The sequence below is a fragment of the Rhinolophus ferrumequinum genome, chromosome 2, assembly GCF_004115265.2.
Source record: "Rhinolophus ferrumequinum isolate MPI-CBG mRhiFer1 chromosome 2, mRhiFer1_v1.p, whole genome shotgun sequence".
In the NCBI taxonomy this organism is placed as follows: domain Eukaryota; kingdom Metazoa; phylum Chordata; class Mammalia; order Chiroptera; family Rhinolophidae; genus Rhinolophus; species Rhinolophus ferrumequinum.
In genome coordinates, this window is record NC_046285.1 from 51,135,220 (window position 1) to 51,155,927 (window position 20,708).

Sequence of the window (20,708 nt, forward strand, 5' to 3'; positions counted from 1 at the left end):
GGGAGAGCGGCTCCTGGCTGAGAGCCAGCAAGGAAACAGGACTTTAGTTCCACAGCTGCAATAAACCAAATTCATCCACCAATAAGAATGGACTTGAAGTAGATTTTCCCCCCAGAGCTCCCAGACAAGAACTCAGCCCAGCCCTTATCTTGATTTCCACCTTGTGATGCCCTGAGCAGAGAGCCTGTGCTAAGCTTCTGATTTACAGAACTAACAGTTTTAAGCCGCTAGGTTTGTGATGAGTTTTTATGTAGCAATAGAAATGAATGTAGGGGCCTTCCGAGGCCCTACCTGTGAAGGGGGCAGGAGGAACCACGCCGGGGACATGAAGTGACATTGTGCCTTGGACAGGGTGTAAGGGGAGGAGCAGGGGGAGGCTCCATTTCTTTCCTTGGAGCTTAAAGTTTCCAAAGTCAGAGTCAAAAACCCTTCTCTGTAATTATGATTGTTATCCAGGATAGGCATTGTGAGAAGGGGAAGGGAACGAGCAATTGTGACTGTGGTGAAAAGTGACTTTAGTTTTTTTCATGATACGTAAAATTTTTATAGGAAGAATATATTCAAAGAGTATTTATGTAATTAAAAAGTACTTGCTGCTTGGGGCTGGTCTGTGACCCTGTGCCCTAGTATCGCAGAGCTCTGAGGGGTGGGGGAGAGGGAAACAAATTCTTAATTTCTGCATCTCAGCTCCAAGCCCACAGCATCTCATGCTTGATAACCTTGCTGGTTGTTTAGGGCTCTTTGCTTCTCCTATTTATTCCTCTAGCCTTTTGGCCATTTTCTTGCTCTATGTCAGAAGGTGAAATGGAAACAGAATCTAGGATCAGATCAATCTGGCTGCTTTTTACTGGTTCAGATTTAAAAAAAAAATAAAAAGTGTGGAAAAGAAGACTGGACCTTACAACTTATAAAACAGATACACCTGTAGAGCCCTGTGCCAGAAAAAGCTGGATGTCTCCCCAATATCCATTTCCTCTTTCTTCCTTAGTCTCTTTAGCTGAGCATTTGGTCAGGTATTAAGACTATATTTTTCAGTTTCCTTTGAAGCTAGGTGTGGTCACATGATACATTCTGACCAATGGGATGGAAATAGGCAAAAGGTATGTGACTTTCAAAATATGCCCTTGAAGAGAGCAGGCATGCCTATCTCTTCAGTGGCTGGAAGACCTGGTTTTAGACTTGATGGCTGGAACTCAGGCAGCCATCTTGAACTGTGAGGAGGAAGCCATGTGCCCAAAGCATCTGAAAAGCCTCAAGGTCTCTGGCAACCATCCTTATAATATGTCCTACACCACCTCGCAGGTACGTTCTAACATGTGAGCATTCCTGGTCTGGTTCCCTCAGATCTCATATGAACCTACAGAAGAAAATTTTCGTTATCTCAGACCACAACCTTGTGTAAGTTTCCCCAACCACTGGGGAAGTCCCACTCTAGACTCTCCCCACTGAGAAGTACAACACAGGTTTTGTTCCGAATAACCTGTACTGTTGGTCCAAGTAGGAAAACATCAAAGAGGATAGCATTTCATTAGTATCATCCAGAAGGTCAATGTCACCACTCAGGAAGAACATATGAAGTCCCCACTCCCAAGTTCTTATTCCAGAGAGGCTCATGGATTTACTTCTCATCTGCACAGATGTGTTTCTACCTCCTCACTAAATATCTAATCAGCTCCAATCCAGACTGTGCTGCCACTTATCTTTAACCACACATGGGGTGCTTTACCTGCCATGACCTCGGGTGACTGGAAGAACTCATCTGGGTGCACATAGCCTGTCTGTGGAAGGAGACACCACACCAGGCGGAACAGGCCGAGGCTGCCCCACAACACCCTGGAGGCCATCTTTAGATCAAATTGCTGCCAAGACACTGGGCCAAGAGCCTAGAATGACTTCTCAGCTGTTACAGATACTATTCTGGATCCACAGATCTGCACCTGCTGAGGATAACATTTGTTAGTTATTATAACATAAATTATAATACTGTTCAATTGTCTGAACAAACTAAAAATGTATGTACAATTGATCTACGTACAATTAAAATGATAATAATGACAGCTATTATTTTCTAAGTGCCTGAGTATCAGGAAATTTACATGCGTATCTCATTTAATCATTTCCACAGTCTGGGACAGTGGGTCTCGATATCTCTGTTTTACAGATGGGGAAACAGAGACTCTGTTAAGTAACCTGGTTACTTGCTAATCACATTTGCTAAGTGTCTAAATATGACATTTGCTAAATATGATATTTGCTGGTATGACATTTTGCTAAGTGTCTAAATATGACATTTGCAAGTAGGATTAGAGTGCCTTGCAAATCTGGGTCTCATAGTGCCAATCCTGTTCGCAGCTCCAAGCATGGCAGCCCGTCTCTTGCAATTCTGAAAACTTGGGAACCTCAATGGCTTGCATCCATTTCTCTGCAAAAATGAACACATTCAACTCCATTGTCACTCCCTCCAAATTTCACACACCCTGGAGCCTACTTTTTGAAAGATGATGGGAACTTACTGCTAGGATCTGAATGTTTGTGTCTCCCACGTCACATTCATATGGTGAAATCCTCATGTGATGGTATCAGGAGGTTAGGCCTTTTGGAGGTGCTTAGGTCATGAGAGTAGAGCTCCCAGGAATAGGATAATGTTTTTGTAAAAGAGGCTTTTGAGTACTCCTCTCCCCTTCCACCATGTGAGGACACAGCAAGAAGGCGTTGGCTCTGAACAAAGAAGAGGGCCCTCACCATGCTGGTGCCCTGATCTTGGACTTCCAGGCTCCAGAAGTGTGGGAAATAAATTTGTGTTGTTTAGAAGCCACCCAGCCCAAATGGACTGACACGTACTTACGTTAACTCCGCTTGATAGAGATTTTCACTTCTTCAACTCAAAGATCAGCAGAATCCAAGCCCATTGTATAATGGACCTATATATCATCTCTGGTGAACAGGAAAACAAGTTTGACAACGAGTTTCTCATTTCTCCAGAAATGCCTGTGGTGACTGTTTCCTGACTTTGATGTTTTAAAGTATGACTTTAAACAACTATTGTTCTCAGGTGTGATATCATGTCATAACAGAAGAGACAAGACAAAGTGAGGCAACAGGATGGAAATCTGGCAGATGTTGACGCTCTTGATACTGTAGACAAAAAAGCGGTGCTGTAATAACTCATAAGTTCCTAACTGGGTAGGTCATGGTGGGGACTCAGGCCCCAGGCCTATGACTTCTTTAGTGAAAGGTTTTCAAACATCCCTATCCATTGTTCTTGTGCACCTAGGTTAACACACCTTTGACATGCCAGAAGTAACACCCCTCCGGGGTGTAACTATCCTCAAGAGAGCACATAACCTTGTTAACCATCCTTTAACCCAATCCCCACTTTGCTTTTTCCCACCTCCATGTAATCTTTCCTTATGTTCCCTCTTTAATTGCAAATGCATAGAAGAAGCTGCAAAACTATTGTTCTCTGCAGCATTTGAGCTTTGGCTCCCGGCATATGTCATCAGTTTGGCTCAAATAAACTCTTATAAACATTCTCTGCACGTTTAGATGTTTCTTACGTTGACAGTACTCAGAATTCTCGCTGAGAGCTGCACCCCTCAGCCCCTCCCACAAGTCTGCAGTGTTGAATTTATGACAGAGATTTTAACCTGCACAGAAATTGGAAGGGCCTGTGGGAGGAGCTTTCTGGTGGCAAAAGTGGCACAGTTGGTTCGCGTATGGTACTTACACAGCAGTATATAGCTTCGGAACGTGACTGGCTATGTCTGCATATACTACATTGAAATCCGTTCTTTTTTTCCTGAACAAATCCTTTTGGTGATAGAATGCCTAACCGACTTTTTCTTTTCTTCTTCTTTTTTTTTTTTTTTTTTTTTTTTTTTGCAGTTGACATCAGCTATGTTGGTGGCTTGAGATTTGATCCCATCCTCAAGCCCAGGTATAAACCCTGAATGGTTTTAAGGCAAATAACTTTTCCCATCCCACTGGCCACACTAATTGGTTTAGGATTGGGCACATGACAAGCTGGTCAGATCAGAGGAACTAGGAAAAGCACTGATAAAGGTGGGTCATGACCTTTCTCTTCTCTGCCAGGCTCTGGACCATCCTGGGGCTGGTGGGCAGGTCTTACACACTCACTCTACTCTAACAGTTCAATCTCATAATCCCAGGATTTCTATTGGTATAAATTGGGGAAATCCTACACACCTCCTTGTGGGTTACACTTTGTATCTCACCTTTAGGGACCTGCTGGGAGTCTAGTTATAAATCTAGAAGCAAAGGGGGGTGTGGAGATGGGTCCTGAGGAGAATCAGCATTGTCTTCAAGGCAATTGCCTCACGGTAAGCAATTACCATTTCCTCAGGCAATGCAGCGTTAATCCCCTCAGATGGGAGTGGAAAGGCTGCTTCTACAGGGTAAGACTCGTCAGAATTTAGGGACTGGGTGTCCCTAGCTCTGTCAGTCTTCTGACATGCCCCCATTCCAACTTTCAGGATCCCATTCCTTCCCAGTCAATGCCATCACTTTAACAGTAGACAACCTTTGAGACTGGAAATTCAACTTGCATTGTAATTTAGCCACTCATAGGATGAGATTCTGGGTTTCGTTTTCGGCAATTTCATTCCTGCAGGCAACAGGAGATAAGGGTCTCTTTCAAGGCAGACACAGAAGCTTTCAGGTCATTTTATAAGGAGTCTGAGCTGGGAATTTGAAACCCTGAGCTTATCTTTTTCTTTTCCACTTTGTCCAGTACAATTAGGAGCAATCATTATACTCCTTAGTTTGACTAAAATGTTCACAAATATCATATACATGGTCACCAAAACCTTGCCTGGAGTATTCAGTGCTATGTTTTTCATATCTCAAGTGCCACATCACTCCATGAATAACCAGTGCCCTCTTTACCACTTGAAATAGAGTCATTAGTGCCTTTAGATCTAATCAGACTAGAGAACCAATTCCAGAAACCCAGAAACTCTTCAGAAAACCCATCTTTAAGATTCTGTTCCTCTAGAACCACTTCCAGTACCAAAATCTGTGTCAGTTAGGGTTCAACTAGAGAAAGAGATCCAGTAGGAATATATGTTAAGATTTATTGCAAGGAATTGGCTTATGTATTTGTGGGGGCTGGCTAGGCACATCTGAAATCTGTAGGGCAGACCAGCAGGAAGGGCAGGCTACAACTCTTGAGCAGAAGCAGAAGCTTCAGTCCACAGAGGGGAGCTGCCTCTTATTCAGGAAAGCCTTGGTTCTGCTCTGAAGACTTTTCAACTGACTGTATCAGATTCACACAGATCATTAAGAATAATCGGCTTTACTTAAAGTCAACTGATCATGGACTTTCATTGCATCTGCAAAACACCTTCACAGCAATGTTTAGATTTGTGTTTGAATAACGGTATTGCCTAGCCAAGTTGACCCATAAACCTGACCATCACACTTTAAGTAATTCAGTTTGTAATTATGCTTGAATTTTAAATCAATGGGATAATTCTTTTTTTCCCTTTCGTTTTAAAAAATTTTCTGTAATTGTGTACAACATAGTGATAAGACATTTATAAAACTTACAAAGTCATCAGCTCGATAAGTCTAGTACCCATCTGACAACCATGCACAGTTATTACAATAACTGTACAGCCATTGATACAGGAGAGTTAGCATGTCCCTAGGTAGACAGGGAGGTTCCTGGTGGAACAAAGACAGCCATATCCTAAAACTCCAGGTTTTGAAATCACTCATTCACTCCAGGACATAATGTAACAAGTCCTTGAGGTTAATCATAAAATTCCTTTTGGCCTGATAAACGGAGCTGATCTGATAGATAAGAGTGGGTTACTTTGCTAATTCCTTTAGGATGGGTAAGCAGCACAATCCTGGCAGACGAATTTCATTAGAAGACGCCAGTTCCCTTCTTCAAACAGCTTCCCTTCCCCAAGCAGACAAGGGAAGGTATAAAAGTAAGAGCTTTTGCCTCAGTCACGGGGCCACCACCATTTGGGACCCCCTCCCTCTCGGGAGCTCTGATTCTTTGCTTTCAATAAACTATCCTCTTTTAAAAACTCTTTGCCTCTCCTGGGTCTGTGTTTCCATTCTTTGGTCTCACGAGACACGATCCCGGCCCACACCCAGAAACTGCCGGCAGATCCAACATCATCTACATCATTTGGGGACTCACAGGAAAAATATTCCTCCATCATTATTACAAAACTCCCAGTGCTATACTTTACATCCCCGTGACTGTTTTTGTAACTGGCAATTTGTACAGGATAATTCTTTATGTAATTCATCAATGACTTGCTTCTTTTACTCAATACTCTATCAATGGTAGCCGTAGTTTCTTTTATTGCTATAGTATTACAGTGGATGAATATACTAAAACCTATTTATACTTCTTACTGTTGTTTATCTGTTAGGTTTTCTCCAGGTGTTTACAATTTTATTTTCTATTCCTAATTGCTGCTACAGACATTCTTATCCAAGAGTTCTCTGAAGTATATACTTAGAAATGGAATTCCTGGGTATGCATACAATGCCAAACTGTTTTCTAATCGTCCCTGCCAGCTAGCATATAATGACCACTGCTTTGTATGCTCATTTATGCTTAGTATTGTCTGACATTTTAATTTTGTGAATCTTGTGGGGATTATTATAACATGCATTTCCCTGATTACTAAGGTTGAACACCTTTTCAAATGTCGTGGAACATTTTTGTTTCTTCTTCTGTGGAATTCCTTTGACCACATTTATTGGGTGTCTATCTTCTTTACTATGTGTAGGCATTCTTTATATGGTCTTTATGTTTATCGCATGATGAATATCCTTTTCCAATGTGTGGCTTGTATTCTTAAATTATTTCTATTCCTAATATTGGATACTTGTGCCTTCTTTTTGTTTCCTGAGCATTTTCACCAGAATCTTTCACCATGAATCTTTTTTGAAAAATCAACTTCTGGTTTTTTTTCATCTTTTTAATTAATTTCTTTTTCTAATCTTATTTTTTTCTTTCTTTTACTTTTTTAAATGGGTTTATGTGGAGAGCGGGCTGTGAGCTGACAAGGGCCTTGCAACTGCAAGGTCATCCCCATGGGAAGCCTCGCCTCAGCAATCTTCCCAGAAAGTACAAGATAACACTAATGCAGTCACAGACATACAAACTGGCCAATACACAAAACAAAATGTTCTAATACTACCTGCTTGTTCTGCTAATACTTGTTTGTATAGATAACTATTCTAACTGTGTGTGAAATAAAGACTGCGCCACTGCTCCGCCATCCGTGGACGGTGGACGTCCTGATCCCAGCTTTCCTGTCTCTGCGTCTTTTCTCAATCTCCTCACCCTTCCCCCTCAGGCCGACCCCTCCTGGTCATGCGGGACGCGACAGGTTTATTTTGCTGTTTTATTTCAAACCTTTGATATGGACACTTAACTCATTAATTTTGAGCTTTTAATTTTTTTTTTTTTATTCATAAAAATGTTTTTTTTATTTCATTACAAAAACAAACTGTCCAATATCCCTCCCCCTTCATGCAAATAGCTCTGATATGAGATTCTTCAAATTTTACGTTTTTTCCATTCTGGCTCATTCTTTGCTTCCTCATCATCAGATTCAACTTGTGCAAACATGGCTTGGGGCTGAGTCTTGGAATATGCTGGAGAAACCCAGTACGGGTTGTCTTCTGCTGCTTTGGCATGGCGCAAAATGGCCTCCCGGGGATTGCTGTCATCGGTCTTGTCCAAAGCAATGTTCTTCACGATGTATGATGACAGAGTGCCCCCGTGGGTTCCAACCCGGCCGCCACGGCCTGGGCCTGCCACAGGAGGTTCGGGCTTGTGAGACTTCAGGGGATCCAGTCTGTCCTTCTCCAGCTGTTTCCTTGTACTCCTTTGGCGGGGCTCACGGAACATAGGCAAGGCATGAGGGGTGATGATGTAGTCCTGGGTGAGAGTCTCAGCTTGTTTCGCCTTCCGCTGGGTTTTAACCACGCATAATTTTGCTCCCCTCTGACTCTTGTTGGGGTCGTAATAGACTTTAGCCAGTCCATTTCCAGTTCCCACCATGATCTGATTCAGCTTTGGATGCCACAGGCAGCGGACCACACTCGCATCCGTGATGTCTATTTCATACACCCTTTGGAAAGTTCTGCGCTCAAAGAAACAAGTTTGCCACTGCCACATCCCCTTTGAACAGATGTACCGGTGACTAGGAGTTTATCATCTGGACTGAAACAGCAGTCGGTCATTGGGAACATGGTGGGAAGACCCGAGGCTGAAAAAAGTGGCTTATTAAACTGTCGGATGTCCCATAACTTTAATGTATCATCACCTCCACGAGAGGCAAGGACATTTCCATCATAGGAAAAAGTCACACAAGAAGTGTCTGTGCCCGGGTCGTGAGCCTGTTTATAGGGGAATTTAGGATGAACAGTCAAATTTCGGTCCCAGATCTCTATGCTTCCATTCTGGCAGGCAGCTGCAATGAGGTTTCCATCTCTACTATATGTGCATGTGGTGGGAATTACTTTTTTACCCTGCATTGTTCGTGGTTTTAAATACACTTCTTTGCTTCTTTGGATTTTCAACTTCCCATGTCCTCACCAGTCGCATCATTTGAGCAAGTCATAAATTCTCCCTTTATTTTGGGATGCCATGAGCCAGTATGAAGCATTGCTGTGTGACCCTTGGTGTTGGCCATGTCTACAATATACTGGTCTCCTTTTATACATTCCATTACTTCAAAACCATCTCTGTCAATCACTTTGGCTTGAGAGCTTCCAGATACAACAAGAATCATATCTCCTGTGTTACTATACTGTAATGACTTGATCTGATGGCATTCGCAAGGTTGAAGGGATCGAAATGCCTTAAAAGAAGCATCCATTCCAGCAAAATCCCAAAACTTAACATCGTAGTCATATCCTCCAGTCACCAAACGGGCACCTGAGGGATCCAGACCCAAAGCAGAAACAGTTTTAGTACCATGCTTTAGCGTTATCTCATGAGAGTCAGGGATCTTTTGAACAGGATTTTCCTCCTCTTCTGAATCACCATCATCATCATCATCATCATCTTCCTGTTCTTCACTGAGAGGTGGCGGTAACCGACTGATATCTTCTCCATATGAGTAACTCGTTTCTTCCACCATTTAGGGGTGTAAAGGAGGGCCAATTAACTCATCATCAGAAGAATCACCTCTTCACTTCCACTGCTGCTTGTATCACTGGAAGATGATTTAGAGCAATCTCTGACCACATTTGAGCCTGAAGGATGTGGTTCAGTATCTTCATTTTCCTTCTTAATTCTTTCTCTTTGTTCATTTCTTCCTCTTTTCTCTTGCTTCCAGTGTTTTCCGACTTCTTTCCACAGCGGTTCTTCGAGTTTGTTCAAACATTGCTTCCAAATCAAATGTGCGAGCTTTTTTTTCCGAACCCCGTGAAGCCCATGGTGACCGCCAGCTGCGGGTCCGGTCCTGATACGTCTGAACCTGTTACTTCGCTGGGTCCAGGGCGCTCCATGGCCTGCCGCCGGCTGCAGAATGAGCACCAGCAGCAGCCCAAGCAGTTTGCAGAAGATTCACAGCAAACCAAACAGTGAGCTTTTACTTTTTGAGCGTATTAATTTTTGAGCCTGTTTTCTATGAGAAGAACTTAAGGATATACATTTTTCTCTAAACACTGATTAGTTGCATCCACAACTTTTGCTATGTAATATTTCATCACCTTTGTCCTAAATATTTTCTAATTCCATTGTAATTTCTTCTTTGACTAATGCTTTATGGTCAAAGCATTTACTTTTTTTGATTAAGACTTTATTCTCTTTATAGCAGTTTTAGGTTCATTGCAAAATTGAGAGGAAGATAAAGAGATTTCCCATATACCCTCTGCCCCTACATATGCACAGCCTCCCCATTATACATTTGTTACAACTGAAGACCCTAAATCGACACATCATTATCACCCAAAAGTCCATAGTTTACATTATGGTTCACTTTTGGTGGTGTACATTTATAGGTTTGGACAAATGTATAATGACATGTATCCACCATAATAGTATCAGACAGAATAGTTTCACTGCCTTAAAAATCGTGTGCTCTGCCTGTTCATCCCTCCTCCTCACCCCCAGCATTTAATTTTAATGGTCCATTTTTGTAGATATTCAGTAGATGCTTGAAAGCACCATATATCCTATGTTACTGAATGGACAGTGCTATATATGTGTTGATTAGATCAAGCTTATTAATTGTGTCGCTCATTTCTTTTATATCCTTAATGATGTTCCACTGCGTATTCTACAAATTACAGAAATGTGTGTTGAAATAGCTCATGAGATAGTGGACTTGCTAATTTTCCTTGTAATTTTGTCATTCTAGCTCATTTTTGAAGCTGTGCCATTGTTTTTATAAAAGTTTAGAATTGTTATATCTTATTGGAAAATTGAGTATTTTATCATTATGCAGTTATCTTTTTATCTCTATAATGATTTGTCCCTGAAAAATTTTGTCTGATATTAATACAGCTATACAAGCTTTCTTTATTTAGTATTTACCTAGTACATCATTTCCACCCTTTTACTTTCAACCCTTCTGTATATTTATACTTTACGTGTCTTGAACAAGTAACTGGATTTTATTTACCCAGGCTGACAATATTTGTTTTTAAAATGCAGCTTTATTTTGAATATTTAAATTTAATGCAATTATTGATATATTTATAAATATTTTACATTTTATTTTAGTTTCTTTTTCATGCCTTTTCCTATCTTTTTATTTCTTTCTTGCCTTCTTCTGGATTGAACTGTTTTTTCCCCGATTCATTTTTCTCTCTCTAAAAGTTTGTAAAGTTATTACTCAATTTCCATTCTTATAAAATGCAGTATACTATATAATATTTTAATATCTAGTATGCTATGTTCTGTGGTTTAACTATGATGATTCTGTGTGTGCATTTCTTTTATCATAGCTGGAATTTTTTTGATTTCATGACTGTAAATTAGGGTCCTTTGTCATTTATAGAAAGTAATCCTCCATTATTTTTTCAAATATTGCCTCTTCCTTCTCCTTTATTTGCTTTCCCTCTGGAATTATGATTAAATGTATAATAGACCTTCTTGATCTATCTTCCATGTCATTTTAACTTCTATTTTCCATTTTCCATATCTTAGTCTCTCTAGGCTATATTTCAAGTAAGATTTCTGTTCTATCTTCCATGTCCCTAATTATCCTTTCAGCTATATTTAATCAGCTGTTAAACCTATCTATTGAGTTTTAAATTTCAATTTTATATTTTTTATTTCTAGGAATTGTTGATTTCTTTCACATCTGCTTGCTCTTTTGTCATATTTGTGAATCTCCCTTTTATTTATTATATTGCATTAAGCATACTTATTTGATACACTAGATCTAATAATTCCAACATCTAAAGGTTTTTTGGGGTCTGAATCTGATGTCTCATTTTGGCTGGTTCTCACTCATATGTGGCTTGCTTATTTGTATTTTTAATGAAGTATTTTATTTGGGGACTTCTCATTTTCTTTGGAACATTACCTGTGAGAATTCTTTGAGGACAGGGATAAAAGCAAATTTTGAGTTCCACTGAAAAAGATTTACACTTGTTTCTATCAGGTATCTAGGGGCATTAAAAGTCTGGGACTATTTTTGATTATATTATTGGCTTCAGGTTCTTTTTTCCCTTTTGTGGAGGTGGTGTCTAATCATGTGAATTCAGGTTGAAAACCTACATGAGGGCAGGCTTGTGTACACTAATTCTCAAGGGAGACTCTCCACCCAATTTGATTAGCATCAGGATCCAAGAAAGGCAGTTTTCTTTGCAGTTCTCTGGGGGATAGAAGAGTTTATTTCTAGGTTACCTTTATATTGAGAATGTTGCCTGCAGAGTCTCAGCTTTGAAGGGGTCTCCTGTTAGACTTCAGGGTGGGCACAAGGTTTTATCTTCTGTCCTCTTAGTCCTGAGACAATACAAAAACAAATGCTCAGATGCATCTGGTTCTTGAGTCCAAATCTGGTTTCAGAGCTTTACATACCTCTCTAGGCCCCTACTTTCATGCCTGAGTATTCCCTTAGCTTTTGTTCAGCTCACATATTATTTTATCCAACATTTTAGTTATTTTCAGAATTTATTTATTTTATAATTCAAGGACAACCCTCCAATTGTGTGCTTTTTAACAACATCATTGCTTTTTTTCTATTTATAAAACTAATACAAGATCATTGTGGAAAAAGGAGGAAGTACAATAAGCAAAAAACATAGAAATTATTCTCAATTCCTATCACTCAGAAAAATACCATTAATATATTTTTTTTAATTTACAATCTTATCCACTTTTATTTTTTATTTTTTAAAAGATTTTATTGGGGAAGGGGAACAGGACTTTATTGGGGAACAGTGTGTACTTCCAGGATTTTTTCCAAGTCAAGTTGTTGTCCTTTCAGTCTTAGTTGTGGAGGGTGCAGCTCAGCTCCAGGTCCAGTTGCCGTTGCTAGTTGCAGGGGGCACAGCCCACCATCCCTTGCGGGACTTGAGGAATTGAACTGGCAACCTTGTGGTTGAGAGCTCACTGGCCCATGTGGGAATCGAACCGGCAGCCTTCGGAGTTAGGAGCATGGAGCTCTAACCGCCTGAGCCACCAGGCCGGCCCAATACCATTAACATTTTGATATATGATTTTGTTGGTATTTTATGGAACATATAGGCTCTTAGTTCTGTTTATTCATACACATATATTCATATATATGGTTGGCATAAGAAATAGCTATCTTGAGAGATAAGGTGGGGGTTGAGAAAAGCTAAATTAGTTTAAGCCATGTCAAGTATTTTTAAGGAAGTTATGTACTTAAGAGACTGCCTTGGTCAGTGGCTCTTTGTGGTCATGATTTTGGAGGAAACAGGAAACATGAGGAGACTGTTACAACCACTTCAGCAATTTTTCAAGATGTGGCAGGATGGAATGGGAGATGCTATGTATGCATAGGTCTTTGAAGCTGGTTCTGGAAGAACTGCTGACAGACTGTTCCTCCGCAAATGGGAGGGTGGCTGAGTTGGTCATTATTTCAGATTTATTGAGCAAGTCAGCTTATGGCCATATAGCCTGCAAGAGTATAGGTCTCTTGTCCTTCACCCCACTCTCTCCACTCTTATCCTGCCCTCTAGTTACTACATACCCAGGCCCAAGCCTGTGCCATTGGCTGGGGCTACTCCATCTCAGTGGTGCCGCCCTTACAACAGTAAGAACTGAATTTGTGTCTCTATGAGGGCTGTCTGACAACTCAGTGGGTATTTTCAGTATATAGATATATTTTGAAACAGGAAAGGAATCATACAATATTTGCTTTGTGACATGCTTTTGTCACTTAGCAAAATATCATGAGCATCTTTCCACACATCAATGAACACCCCCTCCTACCAGCTGCAAGCTCTCCATCTTTCATGAATCCATTTACTCCCTCCGTTTCTCTCCTGTTGGTTACCTCCCTTCCATCCATAAACATGTTTGGATTCTCTATCATTCTTAGAAAAACAACCAACCAAAACCCTCCTCAAATTGAATATGCCCTCTATCTGCTACTTCTCTCTCCTCTTCCATTCACAGAAACCGTCAAACCAACCACATTCACTGAATTCACTCCCCATGTCTTGTTTACCGTTCTACCTAACACAGCCTGGCTTTTCTGAACACCTCTGCACTGAGAGCCTTCTCAAGAGCCTCCTTGGTTTTCTAATTGTCAAACCCAACGGCCACTTCAGACCCCTACAATTGCACACCATTGGACAACAGGGATCCCTTCCACAATTCTCTCTCCTTCTAGAGTGGCTTCCTGTACTATAAGGGCTGGGAAACAAAAAGCTACATTTTGTAGATTCCCTGGAAGTTGGGTTATACAAATTAGGTTTTAACAATTTAGAAAGCACATGTGAAACAGGCCATACTTCTGCAGTTTTCATTTTTTCTCCTGGTAAACAAGATTATGGAGACCTGGGGTTTTCCTGCAGCAGCTTTCCAGTATCCAGTGGCAGCTTTGTGGGTATTGAGATACAAGTCCGGTTATGGTGGCGTCCTGATTCTCAGCAACAGGTTGTGTTACTAAATTCAACTGAGTTCCAAGGTGGCTTTATTATACAGTTGCCTGGTTGTCACATAAATGGTAGCTCCTCTAGCAAGTTACTTCTGGGTGTTCAGAGTCTTTCCTTGAGGCCCAACTACAGCCCATTCTTCCAGGGCATCTAGTAAGTCTTAGTATCTAATTCCTTGTATAAATTATTTTCTGCTGAGTTCTTTTTAAAAAACATTTTCCAGTTAGAGTTGACATTGTATTTACTTTCAGGTGTATAGTATAGTGGGTTGACATTTATACAACTTATGAGCAATCCCCCCAACAACTCTAGTACCCACTTGGCTCTATACGTATTTATTACAATATTATTGACTATATTCCCTATGCTGTACTTTACATCCCCGTGTATTTGTAACTGCCAATTTGTACTCCTTCACTTTTTCACCTGGCCCCCCAAACCCCTCTCCCATCTGGCAACCATCAGTTTGTTTTCCGTATATATGAGCCCTGTTTCTGTTTATATTGTTCATTTATTTTGTTTTGTTTTTTTTAGATTCCACATACAAGTGAAATCACATGGCATTTGTCTTTCTCATATCTGACTCACTTTACCCAGTACAATACCTTCCAGGTCCATCCATGTTGTCACAAACTGGCAAAATTTCACTCTTTCTCATGGCCGAGTAAATTCCATTGAATATATGTACCACATTTTCTTTATTCAATCATCCATCTTGCTTCCATACCTTGGCTATTGTATATGAAATGTCCTTCTTTGTCTCTTGTTATAGCCTTTGTTTTGAAGTCTATTTTGTCTGATATAAGTATTGCTTTTATTCTTTCGTTTTCATTTGCATGAAATATCTTTTTCCATCCCTTTACTTTCAGTCTCTGTGTGCCTTTTGATCTGAAGTGTGTCTTTTACAGGCAGCATATGTAAGGGCCTTGTTTTCTTATTCATTCAGCCACCCTATGTCTCTTGATTGGAACATTTAATCCATTTACATTTAAAGTAATTATTGATAGGTATGCAGTTATTGCTATATTATTGTTCATATTTTTTATCTTTGTTTTTTTCTTCTTCTTAAAGAAGTCTCTTTAACATTTCTTGTAATATAGTTTGGTGGTGATGAACTCCTTTAGCTTTTTTTTTGTCTGGGATTATTATGCTGACTTCTATCTCCTGTACTGAACTCTGGCCATTTGGTGTCAGAAGTGGCTGTAGGCTATAATAGGCTGACATGGATGAGATATAATAGGCTGACATATGCTGAAAGAACATTACTTAACCGGTTGGCCAAGCAGTGGACACGTGGGTAGACTCTGAGAAGAGCACCGGCCCCCCTGTGCTTGTCCCCTCAAGCTTTCCAGAGCTTCAGAGTCGGTTAACAATCAGCTCTGCCACACCATCAAAGCGACATCCCAAAATCACTGCCTGCTTTCCACTTCACCACACATCCCATTATACTGAAGTACCAGAGCCCCGCCCACAATCTGGTTACCCTCTGAATCTGTTTAAAGGGCCCAGACACTTGCTGCCGCTCCTTCCCACAAGAACTAAAATAGATAGATAGATAGATAAGAAAATAGCTTACCAGTATATCTTTTATATTCAGAAAAAAAATTTTCAAGAATGAGGGCAAAACAAAGATATTTTCAGGTAAACCAAACTAAAGATCTTCACAAGAAGACCCTCAGAAAATTATATATATATATATATCAGGCAGAAGGAAAAATGACTCCAGATAGAAGATCTGAGATGAAAATAGAAATAAAAAACAAAGAACGTTGGTCAGTAAGATGGGAAATATCTGGAAGGTGGAAATCAAGTGAAGGCTGTCCTTTTGCTGCTTTGTTTTCTTCTGGCAAGTAAGGTCCGGGAGATGGGTTAGTTTTCTGAAGCAGTGTTCCATGTTCCTTCACCAGCTTTGTGGGTGCTGACAGGCAGCTGTGGTTGTTGGCCATGGCTTTCTGATCCTGGCTATGGCACTGTGTCTTTGGACTTACTAGTTCCCATAGGGGCCTCCTAAGTCCCACTCGTCTGACAGGGCAGATAGTAGGTCTGCCCAGTGGGTCAGCTGTGCGGTGTTTTAGGAGTCATTCCTGGAGGTCCAGTGGAGCCTGACCATCCAGCACTTCCTAAGGTTTTCATAAGCAGTACTTCCTATATTAAATTCCTTTGTAATTACTTAATTGTTCACAAACAATATCAAGAATGAAAGTTTGGGGCGGCCGGATGGCTCAGTTGGTTAAAATGTGAGCTCTGAACAGGGTTGCCAGTTCTATTTCCACATGGGCCAGTGAGCTGCACCCTCCACAACTAGATTGAAGACAACAAGCTTGACGCTTGAGCTTCCAGAGGGGCAGCCAGATGGCTCAGTGGTTAGAACATGAGCTCTCAACAACAAGGGTTGCCGGTTCAATTCCCCCCCTGCAACTAAAAATTGAAAAACAGCAACTGGACTTGGAGCTGAGCTGTGCCCTCCACAACTAGATTGAAGGACAACAACTTGGGAGCTGATGGGCTCTGGAGAAACACACTGTTCCCCAATATTTCCCAATAAAAAAAATTTTTTTAATAAAAAATAAAATGTCACTATTTTTTAAAAAAAGGAATGAAAGCTTTGACTCAAACTGGCTTAAATAATTTATCATGTCATGTAATAAGACAATCAAGGCTTGTGCTGCCAGTGCTCCATTGCTGTTTCTCAGCAACCCTCGTGATTCTGCCTTCTCTCTGTGTGGACATCATCCCCATGCTGCCATCCCATCTAGACAAGACAACATTGAGGAGAAGAAGAGTGTATTTTTTGTGTATTTCTTTTTTTTGTTGCCTCTTTTTAAAGTTTTATTGAGATATAATTAACGTACCATACAATTCACTCATGTAAAGTGTACTTTTAGTATATTCAATGACTTTTAGTATATTCAGAGATATGCGTAACCATCACCATTGGAGTCACTTTTAGAACATTTTCATCACCTTAAGAAGAAACCTCATATCCTTTAGTTATCACCTCCCTGCCACCATCCCAGCCCTAATCAACCACTAATCTACTTTCTGTTTCTATAGATTTCCCTATTCTGGCTTTCATATAAACAGAATCATATAGTATGTGGTCTTTGTGGCTGACTTCTTGACTTAGCATGTTTTCAAGGTTCATCCACGTTGTAGCATGTATCAGTACTTTATTTCTTTTTATGGTCAAATACTATTGCATTGTATGAAGAGATGGTAATTTTGTGCATCCATTCATCTGTTTGAACATTTGAGTTGTTTCTACCTTTTGGCTATTATGAATAATGGTACTACAAACAAATGTGCATAAGTTTTGTGTGAATACAATGTTTTCATTTCCCTTGGTATATACCTAGGAATGGAATTGCTGGATTGTATGGTAACTCTATGTTTAATGATTTGAGGTGCTACCAGACTGTTTTCCAAGTGGCTGTGCTTTTTTTTACATTCCTATTAGTAGTGTATGAGGATTCTGAATTCTCCAAATCTTGACCAACATTTGTTGATCTGGCTTTTTTTATTCTAGCCATCCTAGTGATGTGAAGTGGTATCTCACTGTGATTTTGATTTGCATGTATATCTCTTTTGAATTTTATTTATTTTTAAAGATTTTTATTAAAAATATAGCTAATATACATTATATCAGTTTCAGGTGTACAGCATAGCTTTTCAACATTTACCTACCCAATGAAGTGATCACTGTGATAAATCCAGCAGCCATCTGACACCATGCCATGCTATCACAATATTATTGACTATATTCCCCATGCTGTACATTACATCCCCATGACTTCTTTGTTTTATACCTGGAAATGTGAACCTCTTATTCTCCTTCAGTTTTCCCCACCTTTTAACATTTTTCGGTTAAAGTTAACATTCAATATTATTTTGTATTAATTTCAGGTGTGCATCATAGTGATTAGACTTTTGTATAATTTAAGAAGAGATCACCATGACTAGTCTATGCATAGCTATCACCTGGCACTACACATATTTATTACCATATTATCAACTATATTCCCTATACTTTACATCTTCATGACTGTTTTGTAACTACCAATTTGTACTTCTTAATCCCTTCACCTTTTTCACCCTGCCCCCAAAACCCTCCCATCCAGCACCCCATAAATCTAGTATCCATCTGACACCATATATAGTTATTACAATGTTATGGAGTATATTCTTTGTGCTATACGCTACAATCCCCATGACTACTTTGAAACAACCAGCTTCTACTGCTTAATCCCTTTCCATTTTTCACCCCACCTCCTCAACCCTCCTCCCATCTGGCAACCATCAAAATGTTTCTTTGTAGCTATGAGTGTGTCTCTGTTTTGTTTGTTTGTTTATTTTGTTCTTTAGATTCCACATATAAGTGAAATCATATTGCATCTTTCTTTCTCTGTCTAACATGCTCCACTTGGCACAATGCCCTCCAGGTCCATCCATGCCGCTGCAGATGGCAAGAACCCATTCCCTTCCATGGAGGAGCAATATTCCATTGTATATATGTATGGCCTCTTCTTTATCTATTCATCCATCTACAGATACCCAGGCTGCCTCCACATCTTGGCCATTGAACATATGGATACTGCAATGAACATATGATGCATAATCCCCTCGAAGCAGCATTTCGTCAGATTAATACACAGAAGTGGGATTACTGGGTCCTTCTTTGTCTCGTTACAGCCTTTGTTTTAAAGTCTGTTTTGTCTGGTATAAGTGTTGCGACCCCAGCTTTTTTTCCCCCCCATTTCCATGAAATAAATTTTTCTATCCCTTTACTTTGAGTCTTGTGTGTCTTTCAATCTGAAGTGAGTCTCTTGTAGGCAGTGTATGTAAGGTTTTTGTTTTCTTATCCATTCAGCCACCCTATGTTTTCGATTGGAGCATTTAATCCATCTACATTGAAAGTAATTGTTGATATATATGTAATTATTGCCATTTTATTATTCATGTTATTTTATTTTGTTTTATTTTATTTATTTTATTTTATTTTATTATTTTATTTTGTATTGAAGAAATCCCTCTAACATTCCTTGTAATACTGGTTTGGTGGTGATGAACTCCTTTAGCTTTTTCTTGTCTGGGAAGCTGTTTATCTGTTCTTCGATTTTAAATGATCTTGCTGGGTAAAGGAGTCTTTGTTGTAGGTCCTTGCTTTTCATCATATTAAATATTTTATGTCAATCCTTTCTGGCAAAGTTTCTGTTGAGAAATCAGCTGACAATTTTATGGGAGTTTCTTTATAAATGACTAGTTGCCTTTCTCTTGCTGCTTTTAGGATTCTCTCTTTGTGTTTAACCTTTGCCATTTTAATTATGTGTCTTGGTGTGGGCTTGTTTGGGTTCATCTTGTTTGGGACTCTTTGCACTTCCTGCACTTGCTTTTATGCCTATTTCCTTTGTCAGATTAGGAAATTTTTCAGTCATTATTTCTTCAAATAGGTTATCAATCCCTTGCTTTCTCTCTTCTCCTTCTGGTACCCCTATGATGCGAATATTGTTACACTTGATGTTGTCCCAGAGGTCTCTTAATACTCCTCTCTCTTTTTTTTTTAAAAAAACTCTTTTTTCCATTTGCTGTTCTGATTGAATATTTTCTGCTACCTTGTCTTCCAAATCATTGATTCGATCCTCTGCTTCATCTAGTCTGCTGGTGATTCCTTCTAGTGCATTCTTCATTTCAGTTATTGTATTCTTCACTTCTGACTGGTTCTTTTTTAATGGTTTCTATGTCCTCTTTTATGCTTGCTATCTCTTTGTTGAAGTACCCACTAAGTTCCTTGAGCATCCTTATAACCACTTTTTGAATGATGTATGTGGTAGGTTGCTTGCCTCCATTTATTTCATTTAGTTCTTTTTCTGGAGTTTTCTCCTATTCTTTCTTTGCTTCTTCATTTTGGCTTCCTCTCTGTGTTTGTTTCTATGTATTAGGTAGATCTGCTATGTCTCCCAGTCTAGCCAGGTGGCCTTATGTAGTAGGTGTCCTGTGGGGCCCAGTGGCACAGTCTCCCTGGTCACCTGTGCTGGGTGCTCCAGGAGTGTCCCTCATGTGGGTTGTGTGCCCTCCTGTTATAGTTGAGCCTTGATTGCTCTTCGCATGTCAGTGGGTGGTATTTACCCTCATGCTGACTGGCTGTGGGGTTTGGCCATGTCCACAACTTATGAGCTGCTGTGCAGGGGGCTTACCCCCATGGAGTGGGATTTGCGGGCTCTGGTGTCTGTTGAGATCACCCTTTAGGTGTGCCACTTGTAGGGCTTATTGGGTAGTGTTCTGCTGTGGTCTGAAATCAACCTCCAGGCACCTTATGTTGGTTCTGTGGCCTTTTGGAAGGGGCTCTGGTGCAAAACCAGGTCAGCCACTGCCTGTGATCACCCGGGGAGTTCCTGGTAGGAGCTCCAAAGTGATCCACGGTTTATTTCTGCCTGTGTCATACCTGGAGGCATATGGGAGAGGCCATGTTTGAATCAAGGCTGGCTGCTATCAGTACCAGGTCTGGGGTAGCTCCACAAAGAGCCAGGACACGCCGACAAAACCCTCTGCCACCTGCTGACTCTTGTAAGGTTCATCGGCTGATAAAGCCTCATGTGGTATGGAGTTGGGTTTGGCAGGGTCTCAGT

General features: G+C 40.2%; 1 protein-coding gene and 1 pseudogene across 8 annotated transcripts in view; both read right to left on the reverse strand.

Moving 5' to 3' along the window:
* The window catches only part of PIGZ (phosphatidylinositol glycan anchor biosynthesis class Z), a 30,098-nt gene that overhangs the window by 4,409 nt on the left and 4,981 nt on the right, over positions 1-20,708 (reverse strand). For 2 of the 8 annotated variants that reach the window (XM_033087636.1, XM_033087670.1), the window contains 3 exons: positions 11,864-11,962; positions 2,846-2,934; positions 1,727-1,937 (listed from right to left, as the gene is read on the reverse strand). In XM_033087636.1, coding sequence (XP_032943527.1) covers positions 1,727-1,844 — 118 coding nt within the window. In that variant the 5' untranslated portion in view covers positions 1,845-1,937; positions 2,846-2,934; positions 11,864-11,962. Of the gene's footprint in view, positions 1-1,726; positions 1,941-2,841; positions 2,935-11,863; positions 11,963-20,708 lie in introns of all 8 variants that reach the window. The other 6 variants (XM_033087653.1, XM_033087660.1, XM_033087645.1 and 3 more) reach the window with 6 other exon arrangements.
* Positions 7,477-9,561, reverse strand: LOC117011880 (WD repeat-containing protein 70-like; annotated as a pseudogene).